The sequence below is a fragment of the Crocodylus porosus genome, unplaced genomic scaffold (assembly GCF_001723895.1).
Source record: "Crocodylus porosus isolate Cpor-Errol unplaced genomic scaffold, CroPor_comp1, whole genome shotgun sequence".
Classification (NCBI taxonomy): domain Eukaryota; kingdom Metazoa; phylum Chordata; order Crocodylia; family Crocodylidae; genus Crocodylus; species Crocodylus porosus.
The window spans coordinates 47,775,398-47,796,683 of record NW_017728906.1 but is presented as its reverse complement, the minus strand read 5'-3'; the positions used below and the strand labels follow the sequence as shown (position 1 = coordinate 47,796,683).

Sequence of the window (21,286 nt, the reverse complement as noted above, 5' to 3'; positions counted from 1 at the left end):
GCTCAGGGGAACAGGGACTCCCCCAGTGCCTGTTGATCCTCCCTGACTAGTTTGTAAACAGCTACTAGATCCCCCCTCAGCCTTCTCTTGTGGAGGCTGAACAGGTTCAGGTCCCTTAAGCTCTCCTCACAGGGTCTGTCCTGCTGACTCCTGCAGATCATCTGAGGAGTACAAAGAAATGTGGGGGGGGGGGGGGAGAAGGCAGCTCCCCCTGCTGTGCACAACCCAGGAAGGCCTGCCACAGCCCCTGCCCCATTCTTCCCTCACCATGGGGGCCTTGATCTGCATCCCCCACCCCATGCCCTTTCCCTCCCCCTTCCTCTTCCACCACAACAGACTTGCCAACTGGATGCAGCTCTTCCAAGTTCTCAGAAATTGGACTGGTATTAGCCAATATGCCTCCTTAAAAATCAGCTATCAGTATCAACCCCCAAAATCTCTATCAGTGCACTCCTAAACTTTATATTTCTTGCCCTCTTTTCTTACCTGTACCCTCACAAAAAGGGGTCCTGAATATCCCCAATCGCAACTTTCTCTCCAAAGCAATAAGATACCCCCCACTTTATTTTATTGCTTCCAGTCAGAAGTCATATGTGGCTCTAGAACTGCTCCCCATCTGTCATCACATTCGGTTTAGACAGCTATGTAAAAGCAAGCCCATATTTTAAGTATGATGCAAGTTTTCCACGGGTAATTCAAGGGCAGAAGTTTTATACCTCTCAATTGCTGTGGCTACTTCCAAGGGGTGCAAGACATCTACAGTTTTCTCCCAAATTTTAGAAAACAGAGAGCAAGTTTTGGGTTTGTTTGTTTTTTTCTGCCTGGATACTACCTGCTGCTGCTGTTGCTGTGGTGGTTGTTGTGGTTGAAGCTGTGATATCAATGAATCCATCATATCTCCCCCAATAGGAGAAGGTGGATTATCATCCTCATTTACAGATCTTCTCCGTGCATCCTGATTACTGTCAACAAACATGTTCAGGAATGTCTGTGGATATATTCAGTTTTGTTAGGAAACAAATATCCCCATAGTTACAATGCGAGTATAGAGACTTCTGCTACAAATTAAAGTGTCAATAAAAATAGTTGCATATAAAATTAGCCATTAAATACATCAAATGCTTAACTGAAAAAAGGTTAATACCAATTTAAGGATAATCATCTACTGCACATAAGGGTTATACTTTTAGACACATTTGTGTAAGAGTACAATTGTTCAAAGGAGTACAATTGCTCTGTGGTGGCAGCACCTCCCAGGTGCTAGCAGGCAGGTGCCTCCTGAGGGGTGCCACCACTGTGGTGGGCAGCATGATGCACTCTGCTATCATGTGATGTCATGGAAGTTGCTAAATTGCAATGGTGGGCTTTTAAAACGGCACAATTAAAAACCCACCGTTTCAGTTTAAGGAGAACTAAATTCCCTGTCACATGTACAAGCATCCATTCAGACCAATGGGAGACCTGTGCCACTTTAAGAAGTCATTTCTACATAAAACTATTTAAAAATGATTATTTCCTTCTTCGTAGGGAAAGACAAACTAAGCTTAGCTATGAAAAAGTGAAGAAAATTACCATTTAGCCTAAAGACAGTGTCACCTCTACCCAAGATTTCAGCCAATATAAGCTACAAAGAGAAACCTAAAGTGTTTCCATTATTCTGCTGAAATTATTCAGGGGAGTGAAACAGTCTGCTTCCTGCAAAAAAGCTAGCACCCAGCATCAAATACTTAAAAAATCAGAAAATTCATTTTATGCTCAATGTATGCTACACCCCACCCCCAAAGAAACTGGTTATATCCCTTCTTTTAGTAAAAAGCTCATCTCAGCTTTCAGTGTTGAAGTCATGCTAAAATAATGTAGGATCCTATGCCAAAAAACACAGGAGCAGTTACCTTTAGTCCTGGGGCAGGGTAAAAGCCTTCCACTATTTTGCTATTGTCAAAAAGACTATAGGCTCCATCACGTATTGCTACCACCCCACGGCTCCGGCAGTAGATGTCAATACAATACATGTTCCTAAAAGCCAGCCTGATGTGTGTGGGCGACTGTGGCAGAATTGAGAAGCACTGATAGGCAGTGTTTGTGCGTTGAGTCAGACCCAGCATGGGCACAGTTGGAAGTTTGTTGATGGCATTTAATGGAGCTTGTGTATCAAACAACACCTGTAACAGAATAAAAGTTGAAAGATCAATTCACTTCCAAAAAAAAAATCAATCTTTGAAGGAAGTCAGAAGAAAGTCAACTCTTGGGAGGATAAACAAGACCCACCCCACCCCACTTTTCTTCAAACACGAACCATAAGTGGTTTAAAGGCAGATACCAATACCCTTGAAAGAGGTATTCAGCCATCAGATCACAGCCCATAATTATCCTACATTTCCTTGCACCCCACAAAATTATTTCGTGTCAAAAGAAATAAAAATAGTTACCTGCAATAGCTGTATCACATTTGGTGTTTTATTGAACATCTCCTGGAGCTGATGCAGAATTGTATTATGACAGTTACTGCAACCTGAGTTAGGGCCAACTGTGCCTAATGAAATGTGAAATTTTTGAAGTACTGAATTCCACTGAATACTGATCTACAGCACCAAGGAAGGAAAAAAAAATCTTAAATTTATCAGTGTATAAAATAACTGAATTAAAACTGAAAACAGATGACATTACACGATTCAAAAAGAACATAGTAAATGAAACCAAAAAGTGTCATGTAAAAAGTGCTTAGTATTCTGAACACAAATTTGATAAGTTTGCGAGTGAGGGGTAAAGACGCACAGAAAAATAAGGCAGATTATTTGCTTAGTAAATTGGAATGTAACGGGTTTGGACTATAAAGGGGTGAGGAAAGGGAACCAAACTCAGAAGGCTGGTCATTTCATCACACTAGTAAATCAATGGATTGTTGGGTCTGATGTGCCATCTACAACACATGCAGATGCTGATGTGTCAGTCTAATGAACAAAGGGAGTTTTGGCAGAAGCAAACCCAGCCTGCTATTAAGTGATTTGAGCTTGCCATTATAGTACTGTACAGGAAATGTTCCTAAAAGCTCACTTATTTTTGTCAGTTCTCCACGGTACTGAACAGTCCATAATATGGAGAAAAAATTCATTGGATTTGCTTCAGATTAATAATGTAATGTAGAAATGTTTCAGAAGTTCAAATCAGAGCTTTTAATTTTCTTAAGTCATATTCCAGGCCAACCTGTTTTTCTTGTGATTAACAGTAAATTATGCAAAGTTCTCAGATCCCTAGACTATCTAGCAAGTTAATAAAGGTCTCTTAATCTTATATTTCTAGCTTCTCTTTGTCAATAAATCACTCCTGTTTTAATAAGTTTCACAAACTCTAAACTTATGTGTTTCCCATTTCCAAATGGAACTTTAGAAACACATTAAGAAGTTACTTACTGAGCTTCCCTTGGTAGTTCCATAGCAAAGGATGAGCTTGCGGTAGTTGTAGACACGGACCTCTGAGAAAACATTTAGGTGATTGGGTATGTCTTTTGACAGCAGGAGGAAAGAAGAAAAAAAGAAAAGGGTGAGACTATTTTACATACTTTCATACATAAGTAACAGATGTAAAAAAAAAGGATGTATGAAGGGTGTGGAAGGAGTATTATCATACCAGGTAAGGATCGTGCGAACTCCAACACACATTCATATAGTCTAGCAATACTGTTCCAATCATTGAGGAACATCTCAACAACTTTGCGACCCCCAACTGGTTCAGATAATTGGTTTTCATAAGTCAGGTAAACATGACGTGTTGGTCCTGCAGTGTTAACAGAAGGGTCAGTATCGAGTACTATAGAGAAAAAAAAGGAATGAAGTCTACGTAAGGATTTCCCATTAACCCACCTTGCTCCCTGGAAGTAGTGCTGCTAAGTGGACAGTTTGCAAATACCAGCTCAGCCACCCACGTGCGGTTATTTCTACCTTGCAATCGGAAAGTGCAATCAAGAAGAGAACGGTCTAGAGCCTTCTGGGTTTCCTCACTTACACCCTTACAGGGAGGAATTCTGTCCAGGAGGGGTGAAAAAAATTCAATTACATATGTTCCAACTGTACAACTGCACAAGTATTACCTGATTTAAAAAAACAAAAACAAAACTTCTTCTGAAGGACTTTTAAACAATGCGACTTTAAAGAAATACTTTGCAGAGCAACACATGGAAGACAGCTGGAATAAAGAAACACAGCCAAGTATTTGGTTTTCTTTCAAGAGCTACATCAAAATTGGACCTTACACTACAAGGAAATTATAAAGAAAATACTAAACACTGTCAGATGAGAGGACCAAGATTTATGTGGGTTTGACACCGAACCTGCTTGCAAATCAAAAGCTCAATCTAGCCTTCCAGGACAATGCATACTGATGCGAGTCTTCTTTAAGGCAGCAAGTTAAAATGAGGTAATGTCTTCTTAGAGGCCATCTGCAGTCCAGTCCCCCTTTAGAATAAGCATACATTCCAAATGCAACAAAAACATGGCCAATATTCTAATTCCCAATAGCTTATTCATATATCAAATACTGAGGAGAAAGTTCAAAAGAGAGCTTGAGCAGATGAAAGAGACCTTTCTTTACCAACTCCTCAGCTTGCTCCTTAAATTCACAATCCCTTTGCAAGCTTGCTTTGAGGCTTTGCAAGTCACATATCACCTTGAAATCTGGCTCGTGAAATCTTAGCTCATGAGGTTTTGTCTAAAGTTTCCAAACAGATATAACTAAAGCAATACAATGCAACTATATAAGCATGCATATTTCTCTTTGTAAAAATATGAAATGATATATTTAAAAAGTATATTTTAAGATCAATATAAATCCTTCTGCTTCAGGGCATAAGCCAGGCATTAATTGATAGGGCTTGGAAAGAAACTCCCTCTTGCCACCAGCTAATTACAGGGTCCTCTACAGAGTTCTTTACATCTCACCTAAAGCAGCTGTTAGTGGCCATTATTAGGAACAGAATAAGAAAATGAATTGGTCTCTTAACTGACCCAATCTTTCAATTCCTGTATTCATGGCTTCCGTCTCCTCACAAGCTATCGCTGTAGGTCAGCTCATATAAAGGCAACTAAACTAGCAGTAGCTGGGTTTTAAGCCCAGAGCCTACTGGCAGCTATTTTCAGTGACAGGTGCTCAAATTTGGAATTTATTTCCTCCATGGGTCTTTAAAACCTCTCTCCAAATCTGCTGGCTTCCTGGGCACAGTACTAGGCACTCTGTTGGAGTGCTCAGATCTTTGCTTGAGGGCAGATGAGTTGGTGTGAATTATGGAGAATGGAAATTGCTGTTTTCTATGGAACTTTCATTTTTCTTCCATTTCTTGAAAGAAAAAAATCAAGTTCTGCTTGCCCCAAGATATGAAAAATGGTACAACCTGTAAAAAACATATACATAGAAAGTATGATTCAGATGCAGGGACTCTAATAGGTTTTGACCTAACTGAAGGAACCTGATAAGAACAATTGGCTTTATACATTAGTTAAATCTAATGGCCTGGAGAAAGGGAGGTAGTTTGCTACTTTAGTCTGAAGTCAGGCAGGATAGGGCTCCACTTCATTTAGTCTGTAAGGTGCAAATCTACACTGCCTTCTGAAAAAAAGGCCATAAAACTCCTAGAGCTGAGTCTCTAGTACAGGGCTGTCTAAATGGCAGCCTGCAGACAATATGTGGCCCATGAGTACCTACATCATGGTGTGCAGAGCTAGAAATCCTGTGGCAGAGCAAGCAGTGATGGCTTGAACCCTTGCTGCTGCCAGAACCACTTTATTAGCAGACCGGGACGGGGGTAGGGGGTTTAATGCAATTGCCACTTGCCCCACTACAGAATTTCCAGGTTGAGATCCGTTGCCAGCCTTGGCCATTTCAAGGGGCCTATACTAAGCTAAGCCAAAGGCCCCAAAGCTTATTTCTGAGTGACCATAATGTGACCACTAACTTGCAGAAGTCACAACTAACTTGATCAGCAAGTAAAAGGAAACCAAACATTAATTAAACAAAGCAGAAGGCTTGAAAGGAGATAAGGGAAGACCATACATTAAATAATCCATATATACTACATCACAGCTTTATCTTAAAATAGTAGTAGTACTAGTGATTGATGTAACAAAATTATAGATGTTATTTTGCGATAGATATATTTTTGTTAAAATGCTTAGATAATTTGTGACGAAGCTGTTTTTGTTGTTACAGAAGACCATAAAGTAAGGCAAAGAAGAAACAGGAACAGCATTCCACAATGGTGAAGGAAAGGAGATAAAGAAGCCCTCTCTCTCTCTCAAGGATATAAATCCCAAAAAATCGACACCTTCCAAGGCCACAAGAGACCTGGTTCAGTCCAGTTCAAAAAGTTTCAGTGAAACAAAGAAATTTAAATAAAACCAAATCACAGATAATTTATTAGACTATTAAAACCATCCATCAATAAATATCGGGCATAGGCTTATGGGAAATTTGAAGAACTCAGCAAATTCAAGACCTGCTGCTCACCTATGTGCCACCCTCCAACCATCTCGAGTCTCCCCAGCGACTACAGGTGAGAAACCATGTTGTGCTTTCACAGGTAGCCAGACTTCAGGATAAATGTTTGTTTTCATGATTTATAAGTCCAAGTAAATAGAAGGTAGAATTATAGACTTATTTCTGCCTTTTCATCAATAGCCTACCTATAAGGTTACTTGTAAATCTGGGTAACAGATCCCTGCTGGGGACACCTTCTGGTAGCAGAGCAAGCAGTGGCAGCACAGTTAACATGTGAGGGTTAATGTCACTGCTGCTTGCCCTGCTGCCAGAGGTGGGTCGTGAGGCCTCACAGTCAGCATTCGGTCTGCCAACTCCTAGTCCTGCTCTAGCAGACTGATAAATATGGGATGTAGGATACAACAGAAACAGAATGGCAGTTTCTCCTACTATGGTAACAGGAGCTGCTGCATTAGGAGCTCTCTCTCTAAATATATATCAGGCATGTCCATGATAAATCCTGTTCTCTCCCCAGCATTGCATTATATAAAACTGGAGATGAAGGAGAAAACCACCATTTAAAAACAATATTTTTCGTGTTCTAGGGTGTCAAATACTTCTAAGTGCCCCTTTTGCCTATTACTGTACACATGCTTAATAAAAGAAAGTATACAAGCGTATCTTACTTCAATAAACGTATAGCATGGCTGAAGCCATCTCCTTCTACCTGTAGTCCTTGGTGTGGAATGTCCATGTTAGATAACTACAAATTTAAAAAAAGAAAGAGCGATCAAATTAAGTTATTCAAGCATAATCATGGATAAGAAATTGAATACTTCCTGGCAAGAGACAGCATGCAAAGAGAAAACTTCTGCAACACTGGAAAATTGAGAATACTGGGCTTTAAAGACGTACATAACAACTCTCCTCCTTAATCTCCCCTTTCCTTGCTTCTACTTTTCCAGTGCCCTTCTCAGGCCTTAGCAGCAGGAAGTCAGATGCAACTTGAGTAAATGACATCAGCTGCCTAACCACCAGCCTTACATTTAGAATGGATGACAAGTGGGACTACATGAAGTGAACATTTTGCAGGACAAATGAAAAGACATATCAGCACATGCCCTCAAATACAATTAGTCAGTTACTTAGACAAAGGAACCAAAGCTGTTCTAATTTCAAACACTTACCTCTATACGAAGTCCTATAAATGGCATGTTTGTATCGCACATGGCTACAATATGAGCTAGCACTTTATTGAAGGCACACATTTCTCCTGATCGTTTTGGTTTCTTAGGTTCTATAGAGCAGGGATCACCAGACAACTGGAATTCAGATAAAGACAGATGATACGCAAAAGTCCCCTTTGGATTAAGAACATCAACACCTTACTTTCAAGAGATGCTTGATCTAGTTATTAAATAGGTACACACATGGCTACTGTGAAGGACTCTTTATTACATGATGGAATTCTTTCATTTCATTTACAACCAATGTATAGTTTCTCTCTCCACCAAAACAAGTAATACTTAACTAAGCCTTCCTTGTGTGAACAAGTTTAGTGTGTCCCTCCACAAGACTGCTTCCAGCCATAGCACTAAAATTGCACTATGGATCACCTGAAGTGCATACAGTTTCTAGGTCACCTCTTCAAAAGTGTCCTACAACTGATGACTCACATAGTCCACGCAGTATTCAGGAAATGTGCCACCTACATCTATGTATTCATTTTATTTCATTAAAATAAGCTGCAGTGCACATCAGAAGAGAGAAAACCTTTCACTGAAATAATTTTATTGATGCTACCTTCCCACTAACCGCCCCCTTCTTTCAAATCATCCTTCTCACTGCATCATATGTGAAACATGAAAACCTGATTTTGAGCAGACCCCCACCTAACAAGTGCAACACTATTTCAAGACACTGAATCATCATCTAAAAATAATAATTTTTAAACATTTAAAAACAGCCGATACATTTTGACCAAAAAAAGCCATTGAAAATGCACAAACAATTCTGATTTTTTTGGACCAAGAAAGGCTCCAGAATTGCCAGAATATGATGATATATAAAAGCTTTTCTTTAAAAAAAATGAAATCTGAAAAATAGTTACTTGGCAATATTTTCAACAAGTATATCAGGATGATAATTCCTGATGTTTTTAAATAAGTGAAACACACTTTTAAACGTGAAGCCTAGGAACATTCTTAACAGTCACAGTCAAGAACTAATGTTTAGGTCCTGCTCCCTCAGTGAGCATCACACATGTTTTGTTCCAGTTGTCTTACTATTTCAATGGGGGAGGCACTGTCCACCATGGCCTAACAGAACCTCATTACAGGATCAGTTTCTTAAAGTTAACATTTTCATTAATAATTCTGTGCAAAAGGATAAACATACTTCCACACTATGAAATTTTACATCCAAACAGTAGTATAAAAGTCTAAAACTACCCATAGACCCTTGATGTTTGTTAGCTTTCATAGAGTCATTCAGCTTTTGCTTTGTTTGTACTGCAGAAGATCAGCCACACCAAGTCTTCCTATTTATTATCACTAATTAAAATACCTGCTTATTAATGTTTTTCTACACCTACTCAGCTGAAACTAAGAATCAGGCAGCGTACGCAAGGGCTACTTACAAATGCAAATGGTCAAGGTTTTATACATTTGAAAGGTGTGATTTGGGGAGTTACTAGATCCTAATGAATGAAAGTTAATGACTGTTAGCATTTCTAATATTAAGAATTAAGGCTGTCTTAAATTAGTCTAGTTTTTATTTGAACTAAGGAGGCATGAAAAAGTATGTTAAAACTACCAGTATTTGATGAAGTAAGCTCAGATTCACAAAAGCTTATGCATCTGATTTAGTCTGTCTAGAAGGTGCATCCCCACCCTGTCTTAACAATGACTCAAGACCATCAACTTCATCTCTCCTTGTTTCAGCAGTTCACACATATGGGAACACTGCTGTCAACATACCAACAACTGGAAAGTTATTCCAGAAAAAGAAATGGTATGAATTTAGAAAAACACAACAGTTAATTCTGAACAGCTCATTTCTCAGGAGCTGTCCTAGTTAATTTCCTTATGTAGCTAAAGCCCTAATAATTGCAAGATACCAACTATGTGACATTTCAAGTGTGCATTTACAAAAGCTGTTTGCAATTTTACAATATGCAGTTAAGTCTGAACTGGAACAAAGTAATCTTTCTTGATGTTTAGGAGTTTTATCTGTAGTCAAACACTAAGATAGGAAAGAGAAACAAACACAAACTCAGTGCCTGTTGGCATTTGGCTGTGCATACCTTGCGCTTGGCACCACTTTTTGCTTGCTTCCCACTTTTTGTGTCTAGTACTAATTCCTCAATGTTTGGTTTGAATTGCTGTAGTAAAAGTGCAGTAGCAGGGCTGTCATCTCCTTCAGCACAGCTCACAGAGAGAAAGTGATATTTGTACTCTAATTCTGTGGGGTTGCCAGGAACGTCAAACATCTCAGCCACCTGTGTTTAAAACAAGGCAACTCATTAAGAAAACCTTTAAATATATGTTACAATGCATCAGTGCCTGCCTATGTTCCCCCCACAAAAATATGCACTGCTGTAGGAAGGGAAGGGATGCCAGTTTATACAAAGACAACTGAAAAGCTTAAGTGACAAAAAGAAGAGGCATACAAACAGAGGTCAGGCAAACAAGACTTTTTAATAAAATCTGGAAGGTGAAAAAACAGTGATATTAAGCAGTCATCATTAGCAGGTAGTCTAGGATGATATGTTTACTAGAAGAGTTAGCATGTTGAATTTTCATCCTTAGGAAGAGTACAAAAATGTTTCTCAATTACTTACAATGTAGTACTGTGGAAGGCGAGTGAGTTTGATAAACAGTTTGTGCTTGGAAAGGCTTCCCACTGGATGACTAGCATAATTAGCTAGCTGTAATGTTTCACTGCTTACTGTGGGCAGATGTTTTATAGACTGTTTGCAACGCTGTTGTCCAAGCCAGAACCTTATGTTGAAAGAAAAACATTAGCACTTTATGTATTAAACACTCCAAAACATTAGATCTGGCACTGTCAAATTAAAAATCATATTCTATACAAATATTACCCATGGTATGATAATTACCCCAAACACAAATTGAGCTTTTAACAGCCTATCACTGTTTATGTTTACATCATCTCACTCAGCTTAGGCAACCAGTACTTGTAAGTTTTGTAATACAGTCCATTTCACTTTTAGGCTCCTACTGTTTTGAAGTTTCTTCTAGTATTTTAAATGAAAGCATTTAAAAAGACTGCATTCACTGTGATTTTAAGAGCCATCTCCTATATTACAAAACTGGGAGACACCTTTGTGAACATAAAAGGTTGCAAGTTTTGGGGGGGGGGGTTGTCTCTTCAGTTTTACTGGGACTTAATCTTGTTACTACAGGAAAAGTATAACTTGTATTCTGGGGAGCTGCATTACTAGTTTTGAACAACATGGGGTCATTCTTCTACTTCCTGGGTGCTTGCCATTAAATAGCATTATACTTAGAACTGCAGAACACCCATACAGACTGAACTGTTGACACCCACACAGAATTTTATACAAGATTTACACTGATGTTCAGACTTATATTTGAGATATGTCCAACTACATTTTGGTTGCAGAAGCATGATGAACCACAGACCAGCCTGATGAGTCAGAGACAGTGCTTGATTTTCAGAAGTGCCAAGTTTCCAGGTCCGATGGATGCTCAGCATTGCTCAGCTGAGTCAATAATACCCAAGGGCAAGGCTATCACTTCTTAATGGCTGTTTTAGGATCGACAATAGCTATGGCAAGGACTGCAATTCCTTCAGCTATGATAGTTTCCCAGTTCTACCAACAACGTATGGACCTTTTTATAGCAAAGGGAACTTGCACACAGATTCAATCCTCCTGGCAGGTCTGAAAGTAAAGAGTGGCTTGAAGAAAATGGGATCCGGTAAAGCTGTGTGCGTGTGGGCATGTGTCCAAGATGAATCCAGGCCCCACTGAAGTCTGCAACCAAAATCCCTTTGAAATCAGATGGGACTGGATTTCCTCCAGAGCACATTATGAAGGCACCTATACTTCCTTGGTAACACCATGGGGGCAAAGGACTTGTAGACTGGGATTAAAGCAGCCCAGCAAAGGGACAGAGAAGTTTACATTGCTTTACTCACCCGGAGATGACAAAAAGCATCCAAAATTATTTGGGATGAGAAAAGAATACACCTAAATGCCACAAAGATATCAATGTGCTCATCCCAACCAATAAACATGCTAATTCACAGTGGGTATGTCTACACATGTTATTAATGTGCTGTAAGCTTACTATGCAGTAAAATAAGGCACAATAAGACTTCTCCAGGAGTGCATCTACAGATGCACCTGCTGGGAGCAAATTTGCTCCCAATGAGAGTTCAGTGCAGGGCTACTCTTGCCCTGCTCAGCTCCACTTACAGCAGCCAGGGGAAGTTCCAGGCTTCCTCAGGTGCCAGCTCTGGTATAGGACAGTTAGGTCTGGGGGGAAAATGACCCGCTTCCAGAGCTGGGAAACTGTTTCTTCCCCTGAGCAGCTACTCCCAGCCCATAACCCAATCAGCTGACTGGGGCTGGGAATCTGCAAGGGGGGTGGGGGGGGGGAAAACGACACACACACACACAACTACTCCACCCACTGCTGCCTGGGCTGACCGGAAGCATATTGCTCCCAGTCAGCTGACTACAGGTACATTACTATGCAGTAGCTGCTGTGCAGTTAATTTAGTACATGTAGAGGCAGGTAGTAGTCAACCACACAGTAGACTAATTTACTGCACAGTAAACGTTGTACTTGTAGACAGTGATGCTTTACTGGACAGTTGGTTAATCTACCGCACAGTAAAGCGCCTTGTGTAGATGTGCCCAGTAAGTAAATCAAATAATCTGAAGCCACTTACTTGAGCTGCTGGAGCCAAGGAATGATGCGTTTCATATCATCATTAATAGACTTCTCTACATCGTCTAAGGTCAGCTGATCTGTAACAAAATCAGTTAAGTGAATCAACTAATAATCTAACACTTTTTAAACACGTAATTCTAGTCCCCAAGCAAAATCATTTAATTTGACAGATACTTTTTATGTGGAAAAGGTCAGATAGTTTAAAGAGTAAGCCATAATATTATGAAATGTTATCCTTGCATCAAAGAATTATGCATGAAGTATTAGAATAACTCATTTTTCAGGATTCCAGATTGGATAGGAAGCATAAGTCAGGGATATTTAACTGGATACTTGTAATCAGTAACAAAAGTCTCAAGATGTGTCACTGTCACCCCAATTATTTATACAGAACTTTAAATTAAATATTAAATCAATGAATCCCAGAATACCACTGCCTAGACACGACCATTTACACTGATCATGCATTTTAAACAAAATGCCCAATATATTGTACAAAGGCTGCCTAAATAATTGCAAGTCCAGTCACGCTGAAGTTGAGGTGCACCAATTCATTGGTCCAATACTGGACTGGCAGCGATATAAAGAAAATTGACTGTATTAGAAATGGGCCTGATGTGGCCAATAATGTGGCCAATAAACGCCCCGTGCATGCAGGCAGACAGAGTGCAGCACATAGGTGGTGAGGAGCACAGCCTGGCAGCTTGGAGAGTGGTGTACAGCTGGTAAGTCTACTGTGGTAGAAGGGAAGGGGAAATCGGGGGTGGAGGGAGTAATCAAGGGCCCCATGGTGAATAAGTGAGTGGAGCTGGGGCAGGCGGCAGCATGGGATGGAGCTGCACCTTGTTGCATGTGTGCGTGTGAGTGTGTGGGGGGGGGCGGGCTTCTGCTGCTGCAGACCTGGGGCCAGGGCTGCACCAAGCTCTTCCAGGTAGAGGCTGGGCCGGGCTGGGCTGTGCTCAGGGCAGGCAGTGGCACTAGGAGGGAAGACTGGGGTGGCTGCAGCTCCCCCTGTAACTCCACACCCACTGCCTCTGCTGCCCACCCTGAGCACAGCCCAGCCCAGCCCACACTGAGAATAGCCTGGTGCCACCACCAGCCTGCAGTGGTAGCCCACCCCACCCCACCCCCATGCCTCCTAGGGTGCATACAGTGGTGGGAGCCACTGCCGCACCCCACCCCTTAGCCCCCCAGACAAGCCGCAACTCCATCCCATGCCCCACTCCCACTCCCTCTGTCACCACAGGTGCCTTGATTTGCCCCCGCCATGCAACATCCCTTCCCTCTCTACTTCCACCACAACAGACTTACTAGCCAGACACTGCTTTTCAAGCTACTGGGCTGTGTATCAGAAATCGGATCGGTATCAGCTGATATGCCTCCTTAAAAATCAGCTATCGGTATCAGCCCCAAAAATCTCTATCACCGCATCCTTACGCTGAAGATCCATTTCTATTTTGTTAGGTCAAATCTAGATTATGAAGTTATCAAAACCTGGCAGTGGCACCTCACACATACACACCTTACTGTTCCAAGCATACTAGCTTACCCCTGCCAACCAGAAGCAGCGTAGCCGTGTTCCTGCAGTACCAGATGCTGGTAGTCACTGTCACTCAGTGTTAATCAGCCACCCACCTATGGAACTACAGCTTCTGATAACGTGTGTGCACATGTACACATGGTATCCATTCATGTAAGCTCCATTTATGTACATAGTTCTACAGAGTTGAACGAATCTCCCACACAGTTTATTCACAAAGCAGATACACATCAGATACCTTTACAAGGTATTAAATATATCCTATGTTAACCACTTACCAATTCCATAAAGCATCAGTTGAAACATTCCAGAATGAAGGTCTACAAAAACATGTAGACATTCAGAGCGGCCACATGGTTCCAATATTGGAATAACAAGAGTTGGAAGAGCCGTCTCAATAAATGCTAAATAGAAACCAGAGTTATTACACTGACGCACAAGGCTCAAACCTACTTCCTTAATGCACAGCCCACAACAAATAAATCACCAAAACTAGGGGTACAAATCCTCATACATTTAATCCCATCAGGTTCAAGTTCAGCAGGACTCCCTGGACATTGCCACATTTCTCATGTAAGAAGGGCGTCTCTGAATAAAAGCACTATGTCCAAATAAATAGTTAATGATAGAACAGGATCCAGAAAAAACAGACTACAGGTAAGGGAGAAATGAGTCATAAACCTCTAAATACCTAGCAACAAGGTAGATCAAGATTATAGATCCAAATGAAGTCCTATCAGTTTCAACAGAAGTTGAACCAGATCAAGTGTCAAATCAAAAACATAGGTAAAAGTCAATGAACAGACTACCATTTTATTTTGAATCTAAATGTTACCTCTTAGATCCAAAAGCATAATATGCTACATATTTCATATGCTGTACTGTATGTAAAGAAGAACATTGTCTACTGGGAACCAGTTGAGTATTTTGCAAGTTTTCAGCAAGCAACAATGAATGCTTGTTTAAAAGCCATGCCTCTGCTATTTCTGAAAACATTTCTCCTCTATTCTATTGTTTCATGAAGAGCTGCTGAAATGACCAGGGAAAAGAAAGCAATTGAGAAGTAAGAGTCGGGGAAGACCAGACTATCTGCATACACAGTTAAAGGAATACGATTAAAACAGAGAGTTCAGGAGAAAATACATACAATTGTCATTAGTATTGTAGTTCTTAAGAATGGCTTTCAACTCCTGGAGTTTCTGATGTGATCTTGCATGGACACTATCTATTAAGAGTTTTTCTATTGATAGGTGGTCAATCTGTACAAATAAGAGTTTAAAATAAAAATGAAATGGACTACTAGAGGACCCTAGGGCACACTGGAAAAAGCCTCTTTTTTTTTTCTTTTCTTTTTTAAAGCAAAATAATTTTACATTGAGAATCTTCCAGTGAACCAAAGAATTTACTTTCACTTTCTCTGTGCCTTCAATTGACATGACAGAACAATATCATAATAACCACCTCTGCCTACATAAGAAAAACCTGTTCCACTTCCAGTGTTAAGAAACAACTAGAACTCTGAGCTGGTTTACATACAAGCATTTCACACATGACACCATTATCACACTGCATCTATTTCTACTACAAGAGTGTGTGTCAGCTTAATACAGGAGTCAGCAATTATTTGGGCCCAAGGGCCCCATAAGCAGTTTTGGTGGGCAGAGTGGGTAAAAGGCAGCAGGGAGCTAGGAGCTCCACAAGCTCGACAGGAGCTTCCCTCCCCTGCCTACCCAGAGCAGCACGGCAAGAGCAGATGCAGCAGCCACAGCGGGAGGCAATGGAAGCAGAACTGCCTCTCTGGCCCAGACCCTGGCCAGCATGCACAGCTACCAGTGGGGCTGTTTCCAGTGCAGCTGCAGCCGCCTGGGTGCTGCTGCAGCCGCCTGGGTGCTGCTCTGCTCTGCTCCCCTCACCTCCAGGGGCAGCCCCTCCTGTGCCACTTCAGGCAGGTTGCGGGGAGAGGGGAAGGGGAAAGAAGCTTCAGTTGGGCGACTCCCACTGGAGCAGAGCAGCATTTAGCTGGCTGCAGCCGCACTGGGAACAGCTCTGCCAGAAGCTATGGAGGCTGGCCAGGGCCTGGGCCTGAGGGTTCTGACACAAGCGCGGCACTGGCTGTCCTGGTAAGAGCCGATAAGGCTTGGCCCCATGTAGAGCACCACAGGTACAGCCACAGGCTGGATCCAGTCAGTTAGCAGGCCGTATCCAGCCCACAGGCTGTATTTTGCCCATCCCTGGCTTAATACTAACTGTTTCTGAAATGACATTTAGCTAAACCAGAAAGGGACCCTCTCTATACTAAAAAATGTATCACCACACAAGTAAATAAAGATGCAATTGTTATATAGGCATGTTAGCTTTTGTCTGGCTAGCACAAATAACAATAGCAATGGAGCTGTAGTGGCACAGACTTACACAGAGGTTAATCAACTGATATACAGGATCTTCAACATGCATATAAACACTATGCTACCATGTTTTCAATGCTACTGCTTAGCCATGCTAGCTAGATTATATCTACCCAAGCTACAACGACACCATCATTTGCCTGTACAGACATATATCCTTGTATAAAGAGGGCTATGGAATTATTAATTAGCAATACATTGTAATGTGGCATCTAAGGCTACGCAGCCCAAACTTACAAAACATGAAGTTATACTTGATAGCCTATGTTGGCTTGTTGCCACATCACGTAATAGCTTCACATATACTTTTACAACTGATAGTCCTGATTATCCTGAAATTCTTGTGGAAGGAAATTAATGCTTACTCCAGCTAGAAAGCCTTACCTTCATGGCTCTTTCCATCAGTTTAGAATCACAGGCTGGAAGTGGGGGTTCATGAGATATTTGCAAGGGTTTTGAGACATCAGTCTCATCAATCTTAATAGTGACCTTGTGAACAGATGCAGTCCCTGTTTTTCTCCCAAGCACCTGTTGGCTTAAAATAAAAAAGGTAATTAAGTAACTACATTTTAAGAGTGCTTGAAGTTTTTCCTCACTGATGCACAGCTAGTGTAGGAAGATTATACTTCATTAACTTATTCTGACTGCTATGGCACTGAATAAAAAGCAAAACTAAACCAGAAGGACTATATCAAAAGTGACTAGAAAAGACATTAATGAAGTGAATATTTAAAACATATGATTAGCTTATAACACTCACGACTCACATGCAGTATCAAGGTTTCAAATTAATGCAAATAAGATTAAATAAATCGAAATAGTACCTTAGTTACACTAGTAAGCATAATAATAAAACACTACTGATTTTAGTTACTTCTTAAAGAAGGGAATGTTCTAACTGGCATGTTTAAGCATCAAAGTAAATGCAACTCAATTTAATAAGTACTGAGTCCCTCACACACTACTCTCATTCCCATTCCCTGCCCAAATCAATGCAAAAAGCAGGTTGCTTAGTACCCCTGGAATTCAGGCCACATAATTCAGTAATTAATATGGGAGCTTAGGAGACTACCTTTCAGAAATCCAAGTTTAGCTCTGCAAATACACTGACATATATTCTAAATCTCACCTGTCCACCAGCAAGTGTCAATCCTTGGAAATTACTTACTTCCAAACAGAGAGTGAAAGGCATTTCCCGGCATGATACCGTTCCACTTGCACGAGGTCACCCCATCGCTCTCGGATTAACATTAGTGTTTGTGAATGTAAGACTTCTAACTGAAGTGCTAAGCAGAAAGAATCTACAGAACAAAGTTAAGAAAATAAAAAACTCCACACCAAGTCTCTGTACACTACACAGATTCATGCAAGATATCTATACATCTTGGATCACATGCTGTACCTACCCATAGCTTTCCTCAGAACAAGTTCTTAAGGGTTGTGAGCAGTCTTCACAAGTCTGAATAGTTGTTTATGTGCCCACTCATTTAAGACTGAGCACTGGGACAAGGGTACCATAGAAGTATTTAGAGATTTGAAGTTTGACTGTTTTGGTGAAGAAACTGTTATCAGGTGCAAACAACCGAACAGGAAAACTCATGCTCCATGGGTATGCAGAGATAAAAATCCTCTGATAATACTTTAGATATAATCACTTCAACCAATTAAAAAGTATTTGCTATTATACCAGTAACTGTCCCTTGTGTGAATTAAGTCAGTGCAATAAGTTCTTGCACGCTGTCTTCCACTTATTCACAAAATTGCAGCAAGTCAGCACAAAACTGCTACACTTTGGCAGTAAAAATTGTTAGCCACTACGTCTTGGAGGGGGGGCCGAACTAGCATCAGACTACCCATCTATCTCATATTTAATATAATATACAATTCTGTTTATGGGAAGTAAAGTTACCTATCCTGTTTATCTCATTCCAGCTGACATGTATATTTAAGTCAACAATATTTTATAAACTAAATTAATATTAAACACTGCTTCAGGCAAGGCATCTTTCATAATGATACAAAGATAACACTCTCTCAAGAGACAATTTCCATTCCACTAATGGACTGTCTTCTTTAGTTTAACAGAATATCTGTTCTTTCCTGGAATGCGGCCACTAGAGTGACCCCTTTCCATATGAATTCTTCTGGAAAGTAGCCTTTAGAAGGATACGTAAACAGTTGTACATGTCCTGAAGTGGTTTATCATCAGCAAAGAGTCTGGACTGGACCAACTGATGGATGAAGTTGATTTGCATACTGTGAACCAAGGCTCGACCATCTTCCATAAATTAAAAATGGAAATTTTAATCATATTAGAAAATGTAGACACCAAGTATATACAAAGAGGAACAAAAATCCAAACAAAACCTAACATACGGAGAAACCATGAAAAGAACCAAAATCTAAGAAGTATTTGGTGACTTGGGTTTTTACTAGGGAGTAAACAAGATTCTCAGTTTATTCGAGGAAATACTATTCACAGGGTGGGGGAGGGGGATGCATGCTCAATTTCTGATTAGCGTTGCACAAAAATAGGCTGTGCAGCTATTTTTTATACTCCTTTACTAAAATAAATCATTTTGGAAAAAAGACCACCAGATCAACATTATGCAAGAGAGAAGACTTTATTTTACCTCCAGTTTCTTTGTCCTCGACCAGAATTTCCAACTTGAGAAGACGCCAGGGAATATCAGGGTCATCTCCCATCACTGTCAGTGTGGCTTCAAACTCCCCTTCAACTCGAAACTTCACACGGCCATTAGCTGGGAAAAATTGAGAGTTTATGTTTAGTATGTTACATTAAGACTTTTCTGAAGCAAGAGGTTTCCCAGTCTACAAACGAACTAGTCTTCCATAGCCCCTGATCTGTTGCATAGATTTAAAAAAAATAAATCTTATGAATTATTAAAATGTTCATGAGAGAGAGAGAGTGAGAGAGAGAACACGCTAGCAAGTACAGCTTGGGTGGATCCCACATAAGCTTCCTTGAACAGTATTCCTTTAATCACCACTTGTAACACTACTACTAGTTTGGTATACTGTAGTACCTGAACATATTACAAACCCTAAGAAGTAACATGAGCAATGATTTAACTGATGTTATCACAGTTTCGTAATTGGTAGGATTGGAAGGGACCTGAGCAGATCATCAAGTCCAACCCCCTGCCATGGGCAGGAAAGAATGCTGGAATCAAACAACCCAGGCTAGGCGACTATCTAGCCTCCTTCTGAAGACTCCCAGGGTAGGAGTGAGCACCACTTCCCTTGGAAGTTGGTTCCAGATCCTAGCCGCCCTGATTGTGAAGTAGTGCTTCCGGATGTCCAGCCTGAACCTACTCTCGGTCAACTTATGGCCATTATTCCTCATTACTCCCTGTAGTGCTCAGGAGAATAGGGACTCTTCCACTGCCTGCTTGTCCCCCTTAGCCAGTTTGTAGATGGCCACCAGATCCCCTCTCAGCCTTCTCTTGTGGAGGCTGAACAGGTTCAGGTCCCGTAGCCTCCACTCAGGGCCTGCCCTGCTGCCCCCTGATCATGTGAGTGGCCCTCCTCTGGACCCTCTCCATGCTGTCCACATCCCTCCTGAAGTGTGGCACCCAGAACTGGATGCAGTACTCCAACTGCAGCCTGGCCAGTGTCGCATAGAGGGGGAAGATCACCTCCTTGGATCTGCTCATGATGCATTTCCATCACAGAGAAAAAGGCTATGGTACAGCTATAATCAGCAAAATGTTCAGCCTCATTTTTTTTATTACTCAATACACAAAGTAACCTGTATACCTACCCCAAACCACATGTCAAGCATATACCAGTTTATGAACAAACCCTACCAGGCTGTAACCTAGTACATGTAATAAGCTTTAATGAATGTTATCCATGTCATGTTTGGTCTTTCAGTTATATCTTCAAGTATGCTGGTTAGTCTCACCTCTATTCTTGGTAAAATCCTTGAAAAAATTATCTAGGATCACATTTGTAGGAGTCCAGCAGGTAATATTATGCTGAAGGGCAACCAGCACGGGTTCATAGCAGGCCGATCCTACTTGACTAACCTTGTTTCTTTCTATGACCAGGTCACTAAGAACTTAGATATGAGAGGGGTCAAGGTAGATGTCATCTACTTGGACTTTAAGAAGGCTTTCGACACAGTATCCCATCCAATTCTTACAAACAAACTGAATGGTTGTGCCATAAATGACTACACAGTCATGTGGGTGGCAAACCGGCTTAAGAGTTGTACCCAGTGGTGATGGATGGGTTGGTATTGACCTCAAAAGATGTGAGCAATGGGGTCCCCCAAAGCTCAGTCCTTGGGCCGGTGCTGTTCATCAGCAACCTGGATGAGGGCGTGGAAAGCACTCTATCTAAAATTCACAGATGACCCCAAACCATGGGGAAAAGCAAACACGCTGATAGGAAGAAACCAAATCCAGGCGGACCTGGACAGGTTACAGAAGTGGGCAGAGAACAACAGGATGCAGTTCAACAAGGACAAGTGCAAGGTGCTACACCTAGGGAAAGGGAATCGCCAGCATACCTATAGGCTGGGAGATGACCCTCTCAACAGCACAGCAGAAGAGAGAGATCTCCGAGTCACTGCTGACTCCAGGATGAACATGAGTTGTCAATGTAATGAAGTAATTAGCAGAGCTAACCACTCTGTCATGCATTAGTAGGTGCGCATCACAAACCAGTCCAGGGAGGTGATGCTCCCCCTCTATGCAGCACTGGTCAGGCTGCAGCTGGAGTACTGTGTGCAATTCTGGGCACCGCAATTCAAAAAGGATGTGGACAACCTTGAGAGGGTCCAGAGGAGGGCCACTCATATGGTTAGAGGCCTGCAGGGAAGGCCTTATGAGGAAAGGCTGAGGGACCTGGACCTTTTCAGCCTCCACAAGAGAAGGCTGAGGTGGGATCCTGTGGCAGCATAC

At 41.2% G+C, this 21,286-nt stretch overlaps 1 protein-coding gene across 1 annotated transcript in view; it reads right to left on the bottom strand.

Annotated features, from left to right (window-relative positions):
- Positions 1-21,286, bottom strand: part of MED14 (mediator complex subunit 14) — a 55,628-nt gene that overhangs the window by 12,701 nt on the left and 21,641 nt on the right. The window contains exons 6-22 of the mRNA XM_019528457.1: positions 18,989-19,117; positions 18,526-18,633; positions 17,524-17,656; positions 16,740-16,890; positions 15,098-15,209; positions 14,229-14,354; positions 12,409-12,487; positions 10,307-10,466; positions 9,770-9,964; positions 7,653-7,787; positions 7,152-7,228; positions 3,861-4,021; positions 3,628-3,774; positions 3,411-3,502; positions 2,430-2,582; positions 1,893-2,162; positions 833-988 (exon numbers count right to left, since the gene is read on the bottom strand). Of these exons, the coding sequence (XP_019384002.1) occupies positions 833-988; positions 1,893-2,162; positions 2,430-2,582; positions 3,411-3,502; positions 3,628-3,774; positions 3,861-4,021; positions 7,152-7,228; positions 7,653-7,787; positions 9,770-9,964; positions 10,307-10,466; positions 12,409-12,487; positions 14,229-14,354; positions 15,098-15,209; positions 16,740-16,890; positions 17,524-17,656; positions 18,526-18,633; positions 18,989-19,117 (2,384 nt within the window). The remainder of the gene's footprint in view (positions 1-832; positions 989-1,892; positions 2,163-2,429; positions 2,583-3,410; positions 3,503-3,627; positions 3,775-3,860; positions 4,022-7,151; positions 7,229-7,652; positions 7,788-9,769; positions 9,965-10,306; positions 10,467-12,408; positions 12,488-14,228; positions 14,355-15,097; positions 15,210-16,739; positions 16,891-17,523; positions 17,657-18,525; positions 18,634-18,988; positions 19,118-21,286) is intronic.